Source organism: Leuciscus leuciscus (genome assembly GCF_965113295.1).
Source record: "Leuciscus leuciscus genome assembly, chromosome: 7".
NCBI lineage: Eukaryota > Metazoa > Chordata > Actinopteri > Cypriniformes > Leuciscidae > Leuciscus > Leuciscus leuciscus.
Genome location: NC_138731.1, coordinates 23,418,841 through 23,441,986, shown reverse-complemented (window position 1 = coordinate 23,441,986; position 23,146 = coordinate 23,418,841). Strand labels below are relative to the sequence as shown.

Below are 23,146 nucleotides of genomic sequence, written 5' to 3'. Positions count from 1 at the left end.
AATTAAGCTTTGCCATCACATGAAAAAATTATATTTTAAAAAACATAATAACATAAGCAGTATTACTGCTTTACTGTATTATTTTTTTTATTTTATCAATGCAACTGGATGTCTGTGACATCGGTCAATTATACAATTTAGTGTTCATAATACAAAACTATTTAACCAATCAGAATCAAGAGAGCTTGAAATTATGTGTAGCATATTATGGTACTGTACCATAAATGACATTGTTAACAGAATTGAATAGTCATTCTGAGCATTTTGTCCTTCAGATTCAAATGTGAAAGGTAAGTTTTGAGATGACATTTCTTTTTTTTTCTTTTTTTACTCTTAAGAATTTCACATGCCTCCCAGGGTAGACATCAGTTTCTCCCTCCTACTCTGTCTCTCCTAGCTTCCTTTTCTTTCTCACACTCATTGCTGCAGTGCCCCAGAGACAGAAAGGTTGACAGTAGTGACATTCTGATTGGAGCGCACAGGCTGCCCATTTTTAGCACAATTATTTCCCCTCTCTCCTCCATCCCTATACCATTCTCTCTCAATTTATCTCCTCTCCCTATTGTTAACATTTTATTCTTATCTCGGCTCATGACAGGGATCAACTTAATAATGCAGCCACTTACAAAGGTGACAATGTTTGCTGACTACTCAAAAGGACACGGTGGAGAACTTTTATGGCCCTTAAAAAAGACTGTCAGACTTGCCGGCTAAGCTTCTCAGTACTCATTAACGGCATAGGCCGAGCGCACAAAAAACCCAGAAGACGACTCTTTTCATTAGAGTAACACTTTCATGTGCTCCTAGAATTAAGGTTTCGATATGTGGGAATCTAAGCCCAATTAAATGATTACTGAAGCTATGCACAATACCAAGAAGCACTGTGGAAGACACTTGCACATCCACCCCATAATAATGTGAACTGATTAACTGAGACATTTTAATCCATAATGTGAGACGAAGATTAGTATGTGTGGTATAATCAATATATGTGCCTTCTTAAATACCCCCGACATGATTTAGTGGACACCAAAGACTGCAGTGAGTTGCTCAAAATGTGCAAAATAAGATCCCCAATTGGGAACAAGCTTTTTTAAACCAAAAGTGAATAGACAAAGCGTTGAATACCAGCAGAATGTGACAGAAATTTCTGTCAGCAAAATTTACCACAGCAAAACCAAAAATACTCCTGTCTTTCACATCCTGTAATGCAAAATACTACCTATCTGATATGGATTTCTGCCATATGCAGACAGTTTCATGGACTATGACAGGAGCATTCGTTGTACTGTTGGTTTCCAGTAAGGTTTCATTGTGCAAGCACACATAGTAATCAACTGTACAGGGACTCTGTCAGTGTGAGCGTTCCTTAACAACCTGTCTACACTGGAATTCAGTCATTCACTTTCAATGAGAGGTAGTGATTTGAGGTGATATGAATGACAGTGACCATAGGCAGTGGTACAAAGGTGAGTAGAGTTTAACTCTATACAAACAAGCACTGATATTAAAGGAACACTCCACCGTTTTTTTAAATAGGGCTTATTCACTTTCTTTCCTACATTTAGATAGGTGGGCAAATGCATTTTTGTCTCAGTGCATGCATTGTTTTAGTTTGACAGGGTCGGCGCTAGCTTAGCTTAGCATAATGAATGGAATCCTTTGTTGCCAGCTAGCATGTCCTGAGTAAAAGTGATATAAAAAAAAAAAACCCCACCTAATTACTGCTTGTGGCCTGCGTATTCACAACAAGTACAAATAGTGATGCAGATTAACACTAGGCGATTTCCTAGGCAGATATTGACTTATATATTAAGGACTATATTAGGGGGAAGCACAGGCGAAGCACTGCTACTTGGGCGTGATATCTCTACGCCCAAGTAGCAGTGCTTCACCTGTGCTTCCCCCTAATATAGTCCCAAGTGAATATCTGCATAGGAAATCGTCTAGTGTTAATCTGCATCGCTATTTGTACTTGTTGTGAATATGCAGGCCACAAGAAGTAATTAGGTGGGTTTTTTAATTTTTTTATATCACTTTTACTCAGGACATGCTAGCTGGCAACAAAGGATTCCATTCATTAGGCTAAGCTAAGCTAGCGCCGACCCTGTCAAACTAAAACAATGCATGCACTGAGACAAAAATGCATTTGCCCACCTATCTAAATGTAGGAAAGAAGATGAATAAGCCCTATTTCAAAAAACGGTGGAGTGTTCCTTTAAGCGTAGCGTCAGTTCTGGCAGGTCACGTTAGTCAGCTTGCATCAGCTGACTCTCAGCTGATCCACGTCTACCTATAGGAATACGACACCTATCACCGTATACATATATAAGCTCCTTCAGTATTATCAACAGCTATTGTGTTTCTCAGGCGCTAATTACCCTCCTCCATCCCCAGCTACTCCTCTCGGCCAGTCAGTATGGCATTCTGATTCCCCTTGAATCAGAATAAATTCTCGAATCATGTTGTACTTTAAAATCTCGAATGAATGATATCTGCAATACATTTATGTTGGTTCTGTTCTGTTTACCCCAAGGGGGGTTATTGCTGCTCTCCCTGCTCTTATCCATGCTAGGCTGCGTGGATGCACAGAGAGTTCTTGTCCAGAACAGAACCATTCCGCCAATCCAAACTGTATGCTAATTGTCAATCTGACGATAGTGGTATTGACAGCATAAAAAACGTAAGCATTGTACGTCTTACATATTCATGCTTACAAAGTCCATAGAATATTGACTTCATGCAATTAAAAGGTTGGTTTGATTGTCCTACTAATTTAATTCAATATTAATGAAACATGTTTAATGGCCTCATTTATTTAACGCATTTAAAAGGTTAGTTCACCCAAAAATGAAAATTCTGTCAGTAATTACTCACCCTCATGTTGTTCCAACCCAACACAAATTAAGATATTTTTGATTAAATCTGAGAGCTATCTCACTCCTCCATAGGCTTCTAAGACACTATAACTTGCTGGCCCAGAAAATGCATTAAAGACATCGTTAATATAGTCCAAGTGACTACAGTGGCTCAATCTTAAGTTTATAAAGCGACGAGAATAATTTTTGTGCGCAAAAAACAACAAACAACAAAAATAACGACTTTATTCCACTATTCATTTCCTTCTCTCTGGGCCTCGAGTTTTTTCACGTAGTGTAACTGCGCAGCGCATCTGTGTTGTACGTCACACGTAGGCTTACTATTGGCCGACACTGGTCATGTGTGTGACGTATAACACAGAAGCGCTGCGCAGTTACACTACGTGAAAAAACCCGCACAAAATGTATTCTCATCGCTTTATAAACTTAAGATTGAGCCACTGTAGTCACTTGGACTATATTAACAATGTCTTTAACCTGTTAAGCTGCAACCCCACTTTTGAAAAATCCCAGGAATGACATACCCAAACTGATTTATTTATTCCTGTGATGGCAAAGCTGAATTTTCAGCATCATTACTCCAGTCTTCAGTGTCACATGATCCTTCTGAAATCCTTCTGATATGCTGATTTGCTGCTCAAAAAAACATTTACTATTATGATCAATGTTGAAAAAAACAAAAACGAATGAACACTAATGAGATCAGGCCAAACTACCAATGAGAGTGCAGACAGTGGCGCTCACATGATCACCAACAGACGCAGTCACTCATATCTTCTCGCATCTCTAACTCTCACTGAAAATGAATGACTTCTGGTCGCTTTTTTCCTGCAAATCTGTCTGAGGAAGCGCAATATGTTTGAGGTTCGTGTTACTTTTGCAGAGGTGTCTGTCTTTCTGGTTCATTTAGTGTAATTTACTGCCAGGGTTGGGGAGTAACGGAATACATGTAACGGCGTTGTGTAATCAGGATACAAAAATCCAGTAACTGTAATTCGTTACAGTTACGTCAAAAAACGTAGTAATCAGATTATAGTTACATTTTGAAAAAAGGGGGAATACTTTCAGGATTACAATGGTTTAATTTAAGACTTAATAAATCAGTATTTTGGCATAATAACACTATATTAAGCGCTGCTTGATTATACTGTAGTTCCTGGTTCTGTTGCCAGTAATGACTCACGTGTGCGACCCGCTGGTGCATGTGCTAATAACAGCTGTCTACAATCTCCTCAGACGCTGAATGAATCACCGCTGCCAGTAGAAACGATGCCCGCGGGACAAAAACGCTTTCAGTTCATGGAAATTCCGCTGACATTTTGTTTTCAAAGAAGAAAATGCAAACAACATGGTTGTACCAAAATGTCCTTTCTTAATCTCTTCTCACTTAACGGGATGTTCGCTGCCTAGGTAACGTAGGGGAACTCCCACTGCCAACCCAAGTTTAGTCGGGCAAATTAAGAAAGATCACGGCTTTAGTCAACATGTAGGCCTATTTTAAAATAAACTAATATTTAGATTGTGTAGAAATTTAGTTTTTTGTTTTTTCCTTGTACATGTTAGTTAAAAATAAAACAAAAATAATTTGTAATACCATACAGTAGCCACTAGATGTCTGTATAGCCCTTTACATAAATATTCAGGGCTGGGTGTTCCCAAATTGTGGAAATGAGACATGATTGCTTAGTTTTAATAGGTTTTTAGCTACATCATAGTTACTTACAGCTATATGACATTTTATTAAATAGTTTATATTTTGCAAATATTTTACACTGGACCAAATTCTTAATAAATAAAAGGTTTTCAAAAAAAATTATATTTCTTCTTGCTTGACTTTATTTATATATGTGACCTTGAAGTAATCCAAAAGTAATCAGATTACATTACTTTCATATTGTGGTACTTGGATTACGTTACTGAATACTTTTTTCATGAAGTAATTTGTAACTGTAACGGAATACATTTTTAAAGTAACCCTCCCAAGCCTGTTTACTGCATTGCCTTCCAGCCCTGTTATTTATTGTGGAGGATGCTGATAGAGCAAGTGTTCTCAAACACAGCAGGAACTCTGCGGCTGGCTCATTTGCATCTGTGTGCCGGAGAGCGTCTGTGCGCCTGTCTCAAGCCACCACTCCACCTGAGTAGGCTGAGAATAATCAAATTACATCAGCCGGGGATGCTTGCCTAAAATACAACAATAAATCATCCGTGTACATAAACAACCTGCGTAATTTTTAATCACTAGACTAAGGTAAAACAACAAGAGCTTATTGCTGTTGCGGTGGTGGTACTCACTGTTAGTTCTTGTGGAATTAAAAAGCAGGAACGAATTGGTGAACATTCGTAAATTAGCCAAGATTTATTGTTTACTTTAATTCATGCCCTCATGCAGTGAGATCCAAGGGGAGGTCAATACTGCCAAGTGCTGGTTTAAATAAACCATGAAATTGAATCTGCACACAGGCAAGTGCTCTCTGCAGTCCATCTTCATGTAATCCGTATCCTAACCTTGCTGCGGGGGCACGCGCACAATAGCGGCTACGTACTAGTGCCTATTTGAATCTTCCATTGCAGGATAACATTTACACAGACTTGTGATTTTTAATGAATGGCCTCATTAATTTTAATGAATGCACTCAATATCTGGAATAATACTGACCTTTGACTCGGCACAAAAATGTCAGCTTCCTTCCATTGTACCAATATGATATTCTGATAAACTGGGGAAGCTCAGTAAAATGTCACACTTCATTGTGTCTAAAAGTAATAACTTCTGGATACAATCATTTATTTTAATTTGATCTCATTCTCAACAAATTCACGGTTTCCATGGAACATATGTTTGAATGTTACTGAAGATATTTGAAAAATCCATTTATTAGTCAAATTATTTTGATAGGCTTCCCATTTTGAGTTATCACACTCTTTTATGTTAACACTTTATAATAACTACAATACATTATTATCAAATATTGCTTAAAATGTAAATTAAAATAGTAAAACATTTTCCTAAAATAAAATCAGTCATTACTTTTGTGAAACTAATGACATGTGTAGCATTATATTTATTGTACTTATTTTCATCAACGACTAATGAATTAATGCTTTGAGAGCTATTATATATATATATATATATATATATATATATATATATATATATATAATGATTAAAATAAAGTATTATTTGAATAGGTTTCAATATTTCACAAAATTAAATAAAATAAAATAAATCACCAAAAAAATTATTCACACATTCATCCTATAATATACTTCCTCAGAAACTGTACTATACTCTAATAATATGAATATATGGAATAATTTGCACAAAAATGTCAGAATATGTTGATATATATTTCTACACAGAATATGTTTAAATTACCAACATCACACCCACAGAACAGCTCTGTAAATCAAAAAGTTTGGGTATTTTTTTTAAAGCATCTGTGCCCCAAAGGCAGACTGTTCCTCTTATATTGTCTGTGATATTTGACAGCTTTCACTTCCATTCTGTCTTAATCACACCGGGAGTTACGGCATGCTGCATCAACACTTCACACACTGTACAGTGCCAATGAACAAAGCAGAGCTCAAAGCAATGAACACATTCATATATGTGCACAGCGATGCATATAGCTCAAAGGCAGAGCAACAACAGGTGGCTATGTAGAATACCATGAGAATTGACTCTTTTACATGAAACAAACTTCTCTTACCTCTCATCTCTAATCCTTTACCACATGATTCACTCGCTCCCGCCATTCCCTGCTGGACAGAATCTGGGACCAGAGTACATGGATGCCATCTGTGTGCCTTCCATCTGAAAAAGAGATGAAGATTTGTAATGATTGTTTGATGTTGGAAAAAAGTCCCCTGAGTTGTTACCATGACATACATTTTTAGTCTATGACAGGCTGTGCATATACTATAAATATACTAGGTATTATTTAGGTAATAACAGATATCATATAATACCCGAAACAACCTGGAAATAACACAAATGTGTACACATGTAAGCAGACCTTCCAGTGTAAATACAATGCATATCAATAGAAGCCTTACACTTACAATACTTAAATCAGTATATTAACCAGCATGATGCTGTCACAGTCTTTTATGATACATGGAATTAATTGCCTTTGTATTCAGGGGGCTTTTACAGGAAAATTTGTTTCGTCTAGCCTTGGAAATGAGAAAAATGGTGACCGTTAAATAAATCCTATAAACCAGTGGTAATGATGTGCTGCATTAAACGAATGACTTTGTTTCAGCATACTAAACAGTTTCTTGTCAATAGTTTTAATTACAAGGGATTTCAATGGCAGATGCCAATGCTGACATCTACAGATGAGAGTGGTCATTGGTTAATATGAAGTAATACATTCACAAGTTCAAATATTCCATGCAAGTTCTCAACTATTAACTTTACTGAAATATTATAAGATATACTAGTGTTGTAGTCCCGGAGACCATTTTAATGGTCTTGTCTCATTCTCAGACTTCGAGGACTCTAAGAGGATTTATTTTAAAACCGGTCAAGACCACATCTGCGGGGATATCACCAAATTGCCATTGCATTATCTGATTTATTTGTTAATCATTAATGTGACTGGATGTAAAACTTGCTGCTTCAAATGCAATCAATAACTTAAAAAAAAATATATATATATATATATATATATTTATTTTTTTTTACATTTTTTTTTTTTTACTGTTGTGCCGGGTCAAAAATTTACGCTTGTCAAAAATTCAAAAAATTGCACCAAAATTAATACAAATGGGCACAAAATTCAATTTATGATTGCAAAAAACTTGTATGAGAGCTTATAACATAAGATATAATTCAGCAGTATCTCAATTAATTTTATTTTTAAAACATTAATCTCAATATTATTTATGTAGATTATACCAATTAAGACGCAACTCCTGTGGCAACTCAGCAGTGGAAAGACAAATTTAGTTGTTAGTGATTTAATTTGACTGGTAGTGTTTTATTATTATTCAAATTGTAGTTATTGATTAAATATCAGACATTTCTCAGGCAGTATGTGGATCTTTTAGATTAATTTAAGAAGTCTCTTGGTCTTGACTCAGTCTCACCCTGCCTTGGTTTGGTCTTGGTATCAACCCCTCAAAGTTTTGGTTTTGACTTGGTCTCTGTTTAGATGGTCTTGACTACAACACTATGCCTCTCATGAGATGATTTCATTTTTATTACAAATAAATACTTTTTATTTAAATTAAATTCACGTTTCATTTAGAATCTTCTGAACTATTTTCACTCTCGACATGAATGATGAGATATATATATGTTACTGGATGTGATGGAGTGGAGCATTAAAATTCTTAAATACGCTAACATTTAAAAGTTTGTAGTCTGTAATATTTTTTAAATGTAAAGTCTCTTTGGTCACCTAAGCTACATTTATTTGATCACAAATACAGTAAAAACTGTAATATTGTGAAATACAATTTTAAATGTCAGTTTTCTATTTAAATATTTTGTAAAATGTAATTTATTCCTGTGATGGAAAAGCTGAATTTTCAGCATCATTACTCCAGTCTTCAGGGTTACATGATCCTTCAGAAATCATTATGTTGAATTGATGCTCAAGAAATATTTATAATTATCAACATTGAAAAGTTGTTCTGATTAATATTTTTGTGAGACCTGTGATGAATAGAAAGTCTATTTTGCCTACATTGAATGTATCCTTGTCATGTCAAATTATTAATTTCTTTCAGAATTTTTTTTTTCCCTGACCTCAAACATAATGTATGTGAGTGGAGCCCCATTATTATTCAAGAAACCTTGTGGCCTTATCTTATGACAGGTGCTTTTTCAGGCATTCAGAAGCATTAGCTGATGTTTATTTGCATGGTGTAAAAGCATGAAAGAGTCATACAGATAATATAAATGTTTGAGTAAAACATGTTTTTTATGGGTGAGTTTATAGAAACAAAATGCTGTCTGATATAGCAATTATTGCATTAAGTCAACCTACTTCTATTTGTGAATAAACCTTGCAGAATAACAATTTCAGAAGTTATCACAACTGCTCAAACGCATTCACATTTATTCATGAGCTGGAGAAACTTGCAAATAGCTTGGCATTTACTTGCGCAGTAAATTACAGCTACAACTTGTGTATTTTGTGGAAAGTATTGTGTTTACAAAACAGCGTATAATATATTTATGTTTTTCATGCATGTGATTCTGAACTGCTGTGTGGGTTTGCAAACGTTTTTTTGACTCAAAGGTGAAATAAAACAGGCTGGCATTGTATGAGTCTAGCTGATAAATTGGTAAACCACTAGTGTGAATGCAGTTTATTCACCTGTAAGTAGGACAAACCAGAAGAGCCTCACATTCTCTCTCCTCATATAAAGTATCTGGACACTCTTGACCCCCATTGGCCGCCCGCTGGATGATGATCCTGTATCGTGACTGTGAGGGCACGGTGCTGTTCACTGCATAGTTCACACAGAAAGAAAAAATCACTTTCACTCATCTTTCACTTTATTAGTATTCTGACAGTGATCACCGCAGCAGGAACAATTCAAAGAGCTCTTTAGATAAGAGCTAATGATATGATTCTCTGGTGGAGTTCACTGTATGGATCCTAAGCTGATGTAACGACTTAATTTAACAGACGATGTAAGGCTCATTACGCATTGCTAATTACTAAAACACTGATAATAGCACAATTAAGAGGGCGATCTCATTAACAGAAGACCCAACAGGGTAAAACACACTATTTACAGAGGGGATATCAGTTATTTAAAACCTTTCTTCAAATCTTACCATTTGATTCAATCATCATAAATGCATGTTTACTGGTTTCTTTAGTGGAAGTAATTGTCAATTAATAGTCTCATTTAAATGTAATAAAACTTTTCTGCTGGCAAGAAAAGCCCCTCTGAGAATGACACATCGGTATGTGGTCCGGCTTTAACTGCTTTTACAGCAGTGTATGACATCACGTCCCAGTAGGTTGGTGTGAAATCTTGTTTTCATTATCAACATACTGTCCTCATGGAGGTAATGAATTTTAGATTCTAATAACCAACTCTGTAAATATAATGACTTTTCTCGTAGGAAAAGAAAGAAATAATTAGATAAGAGAGAATGGGGAAATGCTGAAATCTGATTGAGATTTTAAACAACATTTAAAATCAACAATTAAATCTGACATGAATGGTCCCATAAATGTTGTTCCTTATGCTCAAATAACATTAAAAAAAAGCATTTAATTGAGGTTAGTCCAGCCAATGCACATGTTGTAGTCCCAATTGAGTATCTCAGGACACTTCAAACTGTGGCTGCAGTAATATGATGACTTGATCAACTGGTGACTGGTGTAACCGGTCCTACTCGACCCGCTCCGAGAGGGATTCGAACCGCAGTCTCTAGCATCAGTTGTTAGTGTGCCTCTTGAGATCAGGGGAGTGAGGTTTACACGCACAGCACATATATACACACACACACACACACACACACACACACACCCACACCCACACACACACACACACACACACACACACACACACACACACACACACACACACACACACACACACACACACACACACACACACACACACCCACACACACACACACACACACACACACACACACACACACACACACACACACACACACACACACACACACACACACACACACACACACACATTTATATATATATATATATATATATATATATATATATATATATATATATATATATATATATATAAATTCATACTTTAATTCAGCAAGGATGTATTAAATTGATCAAAAGAGACAGTTAAGATATTTATCATGTCTTTATTTGAATTTCTATTTTTAAATAAATGCTGTTCTTTCATATGTATCATGGTTTCCACAAATTTATTTTCTGTTTTCAACATTGATAATAATAAGAAATGTTTCTTGAGCAGCAAATTAGCATATTATTATGATTTCTGAAAGATCGTGTGACACTGAAGACTGGAGTAATGATGCTGAAAATTCAGCTTTGCCAACACATGAATAAATAACATCTTAAAATATATTCAAATAATAATAAAAAACGGTTATATTAAATTGTAAAAATATTTCACAATAATTACTAAATTTTGATAAAATAAATGCAGTTTTGAACAAAAAAAAAAAAAAAAAAAAAAAAGATAAATCTTACAGTGTACATGATCACTATGAAGATTAAAACGGTCTTCGTATGTGTTCCACAGGAAGAATAAAAGCAAACAGTTTTGGAAATACATTTTTATTTTCAGGTGAACTATCCCTGTATGTGAGGTCCCACTGAAATGTCACAGCTAAAGGTTGTGTGAGGAGATTGTATCAATACCTGGCAGACATGTGGTAGGGCAGGCTGTCCATTCACTGAAAGGAGTCACAATGCAATCTTTCCTACATGGCAGTAAACAGGGTTGAATGGTGTCCGGTCGGGCAGATTCTGGACACCTATGACACAGACACATGGAGAACAGAAAGAAGACATTTTTTTTCAAGATCAGTGATAAGCTGTCTTAATTCACACTGCAGTTGCTCTGTCCTTGACCTTTTACCATGGGTGCAGATATAATCTGTGCTGGTCCTATGTGCAGGTTGATTTACTGTACCCCACAAACCCAGACATTATCATGTACAGATACAACACAGTTCCAATGACACTATCTGTGTAACAGAAGATCACAGCGACACTGTAGGGGAAGTTGATGTAATATTTATTGCATCTTACCAGCAGAGGCTGCAGCTGATTGTATCTGAGTGAGTATACGGTAAAGGTGAGTTATTTCGGTATGAGTGATGGCAAGAGAGATGCTACGTGAGCCTTTATATTTCTTAAGAGAGAGATAAAGAGAGATTCCCCACACAGCTCGCTATACTGTACTGTGTAATCTAATGGAAAGAGAGTTTATTATTCTGTGCTCTAAAATACTTTATTCTGATTGGTCGATCACAGAGCTCCATGGTCACTTATTTTTGTGATATTGATTATACAAAATGATTGTATATTTGGCAAACAATTACCAACATGTAAAAAATAAGTACACCATGAATTTTTTCCACAAAACACCAAACATGTATGGATGTACACTAACATTCAAAACTGTGGGGGTTTTGTTTTGTTGTTGTTGTTTTTTAAATAAGTCTCTTATGCTAACCAAGACTGCATTTATTTGATCAAAATTACAGTGAAAACAGTAATGCTATGAAATATTATTAACATTTAAAATAACTGTTTGTCTTCTATTTTAATATATTTTAAAAAGCAATTTATTCCTGTGATGGAAAGCCATTACTCCAGTCTTCAGGGTCACATGATCCTTCAGAAATCATTATACTTTGCTGATCTGGTGCTCAAGTAACACTTATCATCAATATGAATGTGGAAAAATTGGCATGGCATGATACAGTTTTTCAGAATTATTGATAAATACCAAAGTTCAAAAGATCAGTATAAACATTTTTTTTTTTTTGTAACATTATAAATGGATTTACTGTCATTTTTGACCAATTTAATGCATCCTTGCTAAATGAACGTATTTCAAATCTTACTTAGTTAATACGGTTTAATTAAGTTTTATCCGGACAGTATTGATGTGTAACATAATTTGACAAATAAAAATTAAACTTTGGATTTTTTATTCAACAAAAAATATTAACATAACTTCAACTGTCTTCAGTGGAATAATTAAGTATATACCGACATTTACTTTCCATTTGAAGCTTCAAAGTGGTAGTTGTGTAGCTGTCAATGGAGGGACAGAAAGCTCTCAGATTTCATCAAAAATATCTTAATTTGTGTTCGAAATTGAGATATACTTTCCATCCTACTTTTTTACCATAACAATGTACACTCTCCGGTATCGGTTACTTATAAAAAATTGAGAGAAGTTCAACTTAAATCAATATTTCATGCACATTGATCTATTTGGTAAACAGGCGTGTGGTAGGATGGAAAATTACATTCACCCTGGTGAATATATAAGGGATAATGTACAGCCAGACGATCGATTTCACAAAACAAACCCCTTCTGGTCGAAACAAGACCCATTATTTTGCGATAATGACTGGCTGACTGCACATGATCCCTTACATATGTACTAGGGTGTACGTCCTGCTGGACATGTGTGTACTTGTGAGTGCGAGTATGTGCATGCTTTTGTTTGAGAGCATGTTGCTCCATGGAGAATGTCCATCCCTGTAAGCTGGATTCTGGATTTCATTTCCCAGCATGCAGCAGCTCTAAAGAGAGGCGGTGGGACTCAGCAGGCCTCTACCAAATACAGGCTTTGGAGACCAGCAAACAGGACACATCAAAGCAGCGGACAAGAAAGAACAGAGCCATGAATCATCTGTTACTCTCTCACTTTTGTGCTCTGTGGAGCAGAATGTCATTACAGAGAGCAATCACCCAAAGGCATTGATGCTACACAGCTTTAGGAGAGGAACAAAAGAGTGGGTGGAGGATAAGTGCAAGAAATCAGTAGAAAGAGGAGACATCACAGAAGACAACAGGTTGACACAAAACAAAGCGCGTTTATGTTTTGTTCAGCTCAAAGGGATAGTTCACCCAAAAATGAAAAATTCTGTCATCATTTACTCATGTCGTTCCAAACCCGTAAGTATTTCGTTCATCTTCGAACACAAATTAAGATCTTTTTGATGAAATCTGAGAGCTTTCTGTCCCTCCATTGACAGCTACACAACTACCACTTTGAAGCTTCAAAAAGTTCATAAAGAGATCGTAAAACTAATACATATGAATTGAGCGGTTTAGTCTGATTTTCTGAAGAGAAACGATTGTTTTATATGATGAACAGATTTAATTTAAGGTTTTATCCACATATAAACATTCATCAGTGATGAAGAGACAGTGATGAAGCCAATCAGTCAATATGGGGATGATTAGGAGGCCATGATGGACAGAGGCCACTGGGCAAATTTGGCCAGGATGCAGGGGTTACACCCCTACTCTATTTCCGAAGGACATCCTGGGATTTGTAATGACCACAGAGAGTCAGGACCTCAATTTAACGTCTCATCCGAAGGATGAAACTTTTTATGTTCATCATATAAAGCTATTGTGTCTCATCAGAAAAGTTGACTAAACCGCTCAATTCATATAAATTATTTTTTACAATATCTTTATGAATTATTTTAGGTGTCAAAGTGACAGAAATCTTAGACTTCATTAAACATATATTTTTGTGTTTCCAAGATGAACAAAAGTCTAACGGGTTTGGAACGACATGAGGGTGAGTAAATGACAGAATCATTTTTGTGTGAAATAAACCTTTAAAATTTAATTAGATGGGGCATGCTTAAAGCTGTCATAAAAAAAAAGAAACATTAATTCACAGGACAAAAGCAATATTAAACAACACACTGGTTGAATTCATAATTAAAGTAGATTTCCCTGAAAAGAGTAAACACTTGTTTTATAAGATATTACTCTGTTTGTGTCATCCCAATACAGGAATTAACCTGTTGTCACAATTTTATAAAAGCAGTAAGTCATTGCAGAAGAGCAGAAATTACTAATTTTCACGGTAACTATTCTGATTCAAATAGTTTATTATGCTATCAACAAAATTACTTAATGGCAAATTACTTAATGACATATTTGTACATTACAATTATCTAATAATTAATACAATAATTTTTTATAAACACTGTTTTATCATATTGCTGTTGCCAGTTTTAGAAAATCAATAATTCATCCAAGGTCGTGGATTAAATTTAATCCATTTATTTGAATGACAATGGAGAGAGAGAGAAGGCAGGAAATGATGTGGCAATGGAGAGAGTGTGGAGAGTGGCAGTGGAGAGAGAAGACAGGAAATTATTTGGAATGAGGGGGAAATAGCTTGGAAATCAAGCTTGAACTTGCATCACCCACATTTCATTGGTCCAACAAACATACATAATATATCATCCTGCTCCACAAAACTGTACTTTAAAATTGCTGAGATCAGATCACATTTAATGTTGACAGACAAGTTGCTTTGTACCTATATGGAACCTGGTTTCTTTTCCTCTTTAGGCAAGCATATGAGTATTAATAAAGAACAGGTATAGCAGCAGAAATATAAACAAACATCTCCCTGTTGGGTCATTTCATATATCAGGATGTTTAAATAGCTCAGCACTGCTGTTTTAAATAAAGCGGAGTTATCTGAACGCACACCACGAAATATCAGCCGCTCTCATCTGATGACATGTTCTATATAACTGATGTTCTGTTCTGGCAACCTCCAGCACATGCGGCAAGGCACAAGGGATATGATGTGTGTGTGACACAAACACATAAATTTACCCACACCATCAAACACATCCATGCCATATACAGTAAACCCATCAGTGATTTATGCTTCAGTATATCTGTGAGTGAGAGCGTGTGTGTGTCAACAGACCACTATAAACCAGACTGTGATTTGTTCTCTTCAGACTGTAAAGAAGTTTAGATTATTCATTGGTAAAGACAATTGTATGACACCGTTCCCCTTCGTCAGCTCACTACTACATAAGTCAGAAGTGAATGGGGATCGATTGCGAGCCCATCTACTTCGAGTGAAACTAAATGAGCCAATGCACATTGGCATGCAATAATTGCACCAGCTGCTATGCATCGCAGCGCAAGCATATAATGAGCAGCAGGTGCGTCACATCCTTGTCTTTCGCTTTGGAGCCAGACAACGCATGCTGTTCCTGTTCTCTCAAGCATCTGTTAAGAGTGTTGCTGTTCGAGTCTCTGCTGGAAGAAACCTCTGCGAGCTGGTGTTGGCGTGACGGCGCGTGCAGTGAGAGTCGTGATTCTCCGAGAGTGTGCGCCTTCAATGAGCAAAGTTGTTCATTCAGCTTGTTGGTTTCGGTGGGCGTTTCCCGAGAGTGAGTGTTCACACAGGCTTACACAATTGTCCTGTGTGTTGCCGTGGTTATCTCCCTATGCGCCTAAGCACCAGAGAGAGCAAATTCCCAAAAGAGCTTACACGATCTGACCCTACGTCTTTTTCAAGATGTCATTCAAATCGTGTGTTTCTGGATGCAGCAGAAGAGGCCTACTTCGGTTAATAGCCTTCAGGGGATCACAGTGAGAGGTAACCCACCGAGCCAGTCTCCTCGGGCCCCTCACTCCTCTATAACGCTACCCACGGAGCCTCCAAGAGAGCGCGCTGGGCCATCCGTTTCCACCGGATGATCAAATGTCGGTCGCTGCATCAGAGGGTGAGCTAATGTCCTCTGGGGATGAAGACTCGGCTGCGCTGCACCTCCTTCGGGTGTGACAGGCGTTGTCCGAGTTAGACCCAGAGCTCATGGCTATGCTTTCCAGGGCCGCCGCAAGTGTTGGCTCGAGTGGAACCCTCCACTGTGTCCCAAACCACGCGGCTGGACGATTGGTATCTCGGGGCGGCCTGTGCTTGTTCTCAGCGCCCCGCCCCAGTGCCTTTCTTTCCGGAAGTGCATGAAGAGGTTACTAGAGCACGGACGGCACCTTTTTCTGCCTGAAACCGTTCTGGTGCCTCTTCCTCCCTCACTACCCTCGACGGTGGAGCAGCTAAGGGTTACGTGGAAATCCTCCCGGAGGAGCAGTCTGTGGCGATGCAGCTGTGTTCCAAGACTGCTACCTCCTGACGGGGAAATCCGCGCCTCCCCTCCCGGGCGTGTAATTTCTCGTCTGCTCTAGCGGACAAGGCATACTCAGCCTGTGGAGAAGCTGCGTCTGCCCTGCATGCCATGGCACTCCTGCAAATCTACCAGGCCAAGGTGCTCAAAGAATTGCACAAGGGTAGTTATGACCCAGGGGTTATGCAGGAACTGTGTACAGCGACGGGAAGACTGGCTCGCCGGAGTCCAGCGGTACCCACATTTTCAATAAAAGAGCAATTTCTTCCATCTCTGGGTCACAATAGGGCACGGATTGCAGTGAGCGATGCCCCCATGCCTTGCCACTCCTTTCCCCCTCTTCCGTCACCAGCGGGCATCAGTGTGCGGCTCGGGGATGCCACCAAGTCTTCCCACGCACCCTCTGCCCCACCCTGGAACCAGGTAAGTGTGGCACAACACACTCAGACTCCGCTTCTGGCCGCCTCGGTGCCTCCCGAGCCGAGTCCCTGTGTTCCACCTCGCTGCCCCACCCCGGGTACGTCTGTGGTCCCGTTGGTCCCGCTTGAGATCTATGTCTTACTGGCGAAGGACGCGATCGAGCCGGTTCCTCCAGCTGATATGAAGACAGGGTTCTACAGCCCCTACTTCATTGTATCCAAGAAAGGCGGAGGGTTACGACCAATCTTGGATCTGCAAACCTTAAATCGGGCCCTGCACAAGCTCCCGTTCAAGATGCTCACGCAGAAAGCTTACGCAGAAACGCATTTTCTAATGCATCCGTCCCCAAGATTGGTTTACAGCGATCAACCTGAAGGACACGTACTTTCATGTCTTGATTCTTTCTCGACACAGACCGTTCCTGCAGTTTGTACAGAGTACATAAGTACAAAATCCTGCCATTCGTGTTGTCCCTGTCGCCCTGCATCTTAACGAAAGTTGCGGAGACAGCCATTGTTCCACTCTGAGAATGCGGCGTTCGTATTCTCAACTATCTCTACGACTGGGTGATTCTGGCTCAGTCTCAAGATCAGTTATGCGTACACAGTGACATGGTGGTCCTTCACCTCAGCCTGTTGGGCCTTCGGGTCAACTGGGACAAGAGCAATCTCTCCCCTGTGCAGAGGATCTCTTATCTCGGTATGGAGTTGGACTCGCTCAACCAGACAGCGCGACTCACAGAGGAGCGCATCCGGTCGGTGTTGAACTGCTTGAGTACAATCAAGAGCAGGACAGTGGTCCCACTGAAACTCTTTCAGAGGCTCCTGGGGCATATGCCATCCACAGCCGCAGCAACGCCGCTCGGATTGCTTCATATGAGACCGCTTCAGCACTGGCTTCACAGTCGAGTCCCGAAATGGGCGTGGCAGAGCGGCACATACCGGGTGCACGTCACCCCACACTGCCTCCAAACCTTCAGCCCATGATCGGACCCTTAGTTTCTACGAGCAGGTGTTCCCCTAGAACAAGTGTCCAGGCATGCTGTGGTCTTCACGGATGCCTCTGCCACCAGCTGGGGGGCCACGTACAATGGGTCTGCAGTCTCAGGTCTGTGGACGGGGCCTCAACTGTATTGGCACATCAATTGCCTCGAGTTGCTCAGTACAGCTTGCGGTGGGCCGCCTCAAAGGGCCGCTACATGGCAAGCACGTAATGGTACATACGGACAACACTGCGACTGTTGCGTACATCAACCGCCAAGATGGTCTACGCTCCCACTGCATGTAGCAACTTGCCCGCCATATGGCGTCTGAAGCATCTGAGGTCGCTTTGTGCCATTCACATCCCTGGCGTGGTCAATCGTGCAGCCGACGAGCTCTCACGACAGCCTACGCTTACGGTAGAGTGGCGTCTCCATCCCCAGGTGGTCCAGCTGATATGGGACTTCTTCGGAGCCTGTTTGCCTCTCCGGACTCGACCCATTGCCAGTTGTTTTCCTCCCTGACCGAGGGAACCCTCGGCACGGATCCACTGGCACACAGCTGGCCCCGGGGCCTGTGCAAGTATGCGTTTCCCCCAGTGAGCCTTATCACACAGACTCTGCGCAAAGTCAGGGAGGACGAGGAGCAGGTCTTGTTAGTTGCACCGAATCGGCCCAACTGGACCTGGTTCCCAGAACACATGCTCCTCGCGACAGCACCTCCTTGGTCCATTCCTCTGAGGAAGGACCTGCTTTCTCGATCAGAGTCGTGCTTTTTTTCCCCTACAAGATGGGTTGGAGCGAAGGCTGTGTCCCTCCACCCTCAAAGTGTATGTTGCCGCTATCGCCGCACATCACGATGCAGTTGAAGGTAAGTCGTTGGCAAAGCATGACCTGGTCGTCAGGTTCACTCAACTAGAAGTGTTCACTCTAGTTGGTTCAGTCTAACAAGGTTCACTCAACAGGTTCACTCAACTAGAAGTGTTGCTTCTTCCTGGGCGCTGGCTCAAGGTGCCTCGCTGACAGAGAGCTGCGGGCTGGGCGACACCTAACACGTTTGTTAGATTCTATAGCCTCTGTGTAGAGCTGGTATCTTCCCGTATGCTCGCCCCCGGGAGTATAATATAATGGCCAGTAGCGCGAAGGACCCGTTCTTAGTGTCAGCTTGCAACGCCACTCCCGCCCCCATGGGCCGGATACATGCATCTATTTTCTCCAGTAATGTTCCCCAGAAATAGCTAACCCTGTGAGTTCCTCCATCACCCTTGCGGAGCATCTGACGCCAGGCCTACACTCGTATGCATTGTTGAACCTGTGCTAGGCTGGGTGTCCATATGTAGCGGTCCCTGCGGTCGACCCTATATGTGTATTCCTCCACGATCAGCTCCTCTGCGGACGAGCCTGTGTCTTTCCCTCGACAGAGCCCGCTCTGTCGCCTCTGCTGGAGGTCTTCCCCCCTATAACAAGGCTGGAACCACCCCAGAGATTGCCATATGTCATACTACCCTGCTTGGCTAGTCCATATGTGTAACCGTCACAGTGCCTCCCTCCGGGGTAGGATGTGGCTTCCTCAGCATTATCCAATAAGTCACACTGAGCGGGTCTTGCAGAATAGCAGTGACTGACCTTCTTTGCTTAGAGCTCCTACTTCTGCCCAACACTGCGGTCAGGCCAGGAGGCTCAAGCGGAGCGCTGGAAGGGCCAGCAGCCGTGGCGTTTTGGTAGATATCCCCATTCGTCAGAATCACTTCTGACTTATGTAGTTGTGAGCTGATGAAGGGGAAGCTGATTTTATCAGTATGCTTGTCTTGATTCCAGTAAATGTCTAAACACCCCTAAATCCAGATACATTTACTTGAGAAGTAAAAATGTGTAATACATACATCAATATTTGTTTTCAGAATATAAGCCTAAAAAATACTTTTAAAGCTTTATGTGTTGTTAGAGTAATGCTTGAATAAAATATATACAGTAGTGGCCAAAAGTGATCTCTGACCTAGGAAAATTGAGATCTTCAACATTTTTTTAAATATTAAAGAATTGTTAAAAATTGTGTAAAAGTCACGTGTCAGTGTTTGTTTGTATTTTCATAAGTCACATGTCGTCCTTTGTTCTGTTTTCCCGCCACTCATCTGTTTCCTTGGTAACCCTCATTAGTTAATCTGTCACACCTGTTTACCACGTTAGTCTTGTCAGCTGTGTCTCGTTTTCCTGATCTGTTTCCCCAGGTATTTAAACCCTGTGTTTTGCCATGTTCATCGTCCGTTCTCAGTCCTATTAAGTATGTTTGAACCTTCTGCCTGTCTGCACCTGTATGTATTATATTGTTAGTAAAACTTTGCATTGGAACTTTTGTTTCCTCTTCGTCTTATTCTGCCTACACCACACCGTGACAGTGAACATATTGCATTGTTGTGCTTGGAGTTTTATTTTTGATAATGCAATGAAACATGCACAATGCTGTGGACATAATTTTAGGCCAGGCTGTCATTTTCCAAAATTATGAAAACATGCGAGAGAGACAAGAGAGAACCAACAAAATACACTGTAAAAAAAATAAAAATTATAATAATTGCTGCCATAAATTTTTAGGCACAATCAACTTGGATGTTTAAGTCATTTCAACTTAAATAACATTAAACTGACTTAAAAATGAAAATTTCTTAACTTATTAAAGCAATGTAATAATGTTCTCAATTTATCGATCATATAATAGTTTACAGTGTTTCAATAACTGCTTATGTTGTAGTCAATGTATGCTTTTTCTTGTGAGCTTTTTGAATGCTTTTTTTTTGCTAAGTAAAATAAAACCTGTAGCTGTAGTTTGCCTTTTTTGTCAAATAATTTTGTCAGATATATACCTTAAATAAGTTTAGTGTTTTGTTCTTCCCTCAAATAAAAACACACACACACACACACACACACACACACACACACACACATATATATATATATATGTATATATATATATATATATATATATATATATATATATATATATATATATATATATATTCCTAAAATTTTGATGGTTTGATCGAACCCGTTGGGTCATTGAAAACAAATATCACTTCTATAGACATCAGTTTTGACCACTATATATATATCATCAATTGTGAGTCTTATGCAATTACGACTCACCTGTGTGAGATTGTTGCCTGTGGATAGTATTTCAAAATGACCACTTATCAATTCAATGATGAATTTAAAGCTGTCTTAGAAGGTTGTCGATGTAGGCACAGAGCTACTCTTAAAATCATATGCAATTTTGCTTCTCATGTAAATGCATCTTGTTTTAAATACAGATATATTAGACATTTTCACTAAAAAGAGACAAACCAGCATGTTTTTCCAGACAGCCCCCCTCCCAAAACTGAGGTAAAGCCGAAACCTATAACCAGGCCTGTGAAATACGCCAGCCCATAAACTCACTTTACGTTGGTGTCATTAATATAACAGAAAGAAATGGATAAACGACTGCATTATTTATGAGCCCCTTTTCCTGATGCACAACACAATATCTTCTCCATGCAATGCAATAGAACATTTTATCTTACCCAAAGCGCCATTACACCACTCCCACAGGAAACATTTATCAAGGAAAGACCTGGGGCAACATGAACCTCTCATAGAGGAAACAGAGAGAAAAGGTCCAGCCTGCACTCAGAGCCACGCACAGCACAAGAATGAGAATATTGACACTCAGTGTATAAGATACGGCTTCAGCAAATTTAAACCAAGCGATCTTCCCTTGTGAAAAGGTCAAGGAAATGCGAACATCTCATGAGAACAGCTTTCAGAACTGTACATATATGTTGTGCTGTACGTCTCATTCATGCAGTGTAAACGTGATGTTTATATGGAAAACTATTAAATCTGGACTTCAGGACTGTGTGATTGTGTAGCAGAATGCCTCAAAGACACATCCCAGAGCAGAAGTGTCTAATAATATCTGCTTTAATTTAGCGCTCTGATCAAACTAAATGTACATATATTTACAAAAGCTAGCAGAGGGAAATATTTCTCTCTGGGAACTTCATTATTCACCAAATACGGATGTCCTGATATTATGTACTTGTATTTAAAAGTATACATCTAGGAGAGAAAATGCTGACAATGTTTTATAGATAAAGCTATAAAAATGGATGATCCCATAAAGGAAACTGGCCAGATTCAGGAACATTATAAAACTGAAACCCTCCAAAAACATTCTGAATTGAATGTCGGCACATATTTGATGAGGTATTTGAATGCATTTGATAAGGCTGTATGTTGGTGGTTGTTCACACAGCACATAAATCCTAGTAAAGATTGGATACATTTGTTCAGACAGAGCAATCAATATATGATATATCTATATTGGTTGCCATAGTAACAACAATGTCAAAAGACATAACAGAGTAGAAGCCATGAGGACTACCACATTTTACCCATTCATACATATGCCGAGTTCAAAACTGATCCCTTGTTTGATTATTCAAACATAGTGAATGGCATGTGAGTGTAAATGAGAGAATGTAGATGAAGATGTGCCACGATTACTGCATGATATTACAGCCACGCCGTGTCTGAGTGATGAGTGCCAAGTGAAATCTGATCTGACTCTACCAAATTAAATGCATTTCCAATACCTTACTTTAAACAGATTTCAAATCACAAAAGGATAGGATTTTGCTGAATTTCTGAACAAAGCGTTATTGCCTGCATCTGACAGGTAAAGTAAGTGCTCTATGGTATTTAATATTAAAAAGCAGTGATCACCAAAGATTAGTCAAATATACCATTTAAACTTCATGCTATGAGCAGTGGTGGAAAATCTATGTGCTTTAAATTTCATACATAAAAATAAGGCACCTTTTGGGAATAACCGGCCCGACGCCCATTTTCATGCAGACCACTTTACGAATCTGCACCCCGACAGCACAGGTGGTCGTTCCGTTCCAGTAGCCGGTGCCATTTAGATTCATGGAGGAGTCTTCAATGCATGGTCCCCATGGCGACGCTTCCCAGTAGAACGTGATGCATGGATGATCGTTACAAGTTCTCCACTCCTCCAGAGCAGTAGCAGCTGGACATGCCTTAGCTGAAATGAAAAAGATCATTAACTGCATTACAGATGGAAAACTCTCTCTTAAGTTTGCTTTAATGCTCCATAAAATGTTAACGAGCTACATGAGCACAAGAGGCATGAAGCCGAACTCTACTGGGACATGTGAAGAGATGTAGATATTG

The 23,146-nt window shown here is 39.2% G+C and overlaps 1 protein-coding gene across 9 annotated transcripts in view; it reads right to left on the bottom strand.

The window, feature by feature from the left end:
- thsd7ba (thrombospondin, type I, domain containing 7Ba) overlaps positions 1–23,146 on the bottom strand; it is a 317,109-nt gene that overhangs the window by 53,123 nt on the left and 240,840 nt on the right. For all 9 annotated transcript variants that reach the window (XR_014207450.1, XR_014207451.1, XM_082175663.1 and 6 more), the window contains 4 exons: positions 22,769–22,997; positions 11,231–11,346; positions 9,215–9,347; positions 6,593–6,696 (listed from right to left, as the gene is read on the bottom strand). Coding sequence is in view for 7 of the 9 variants with exons in the window: in XM_082175663.1 (XP_082031789.1) it covers positions 6,593–6,696; positions 9,215–9,347; positions 11,231–11,346; positions 22,769–22,997 (582 nt within the window). In the remaining 2 variants the exon portion in view is untranslated. The remainder of the gene's footprint in view (positions 1–6,592; positions 6,697–9,214; positions 9,348–11,230; positions 11,347–22,768; positions 22,998–23,146) is intronic.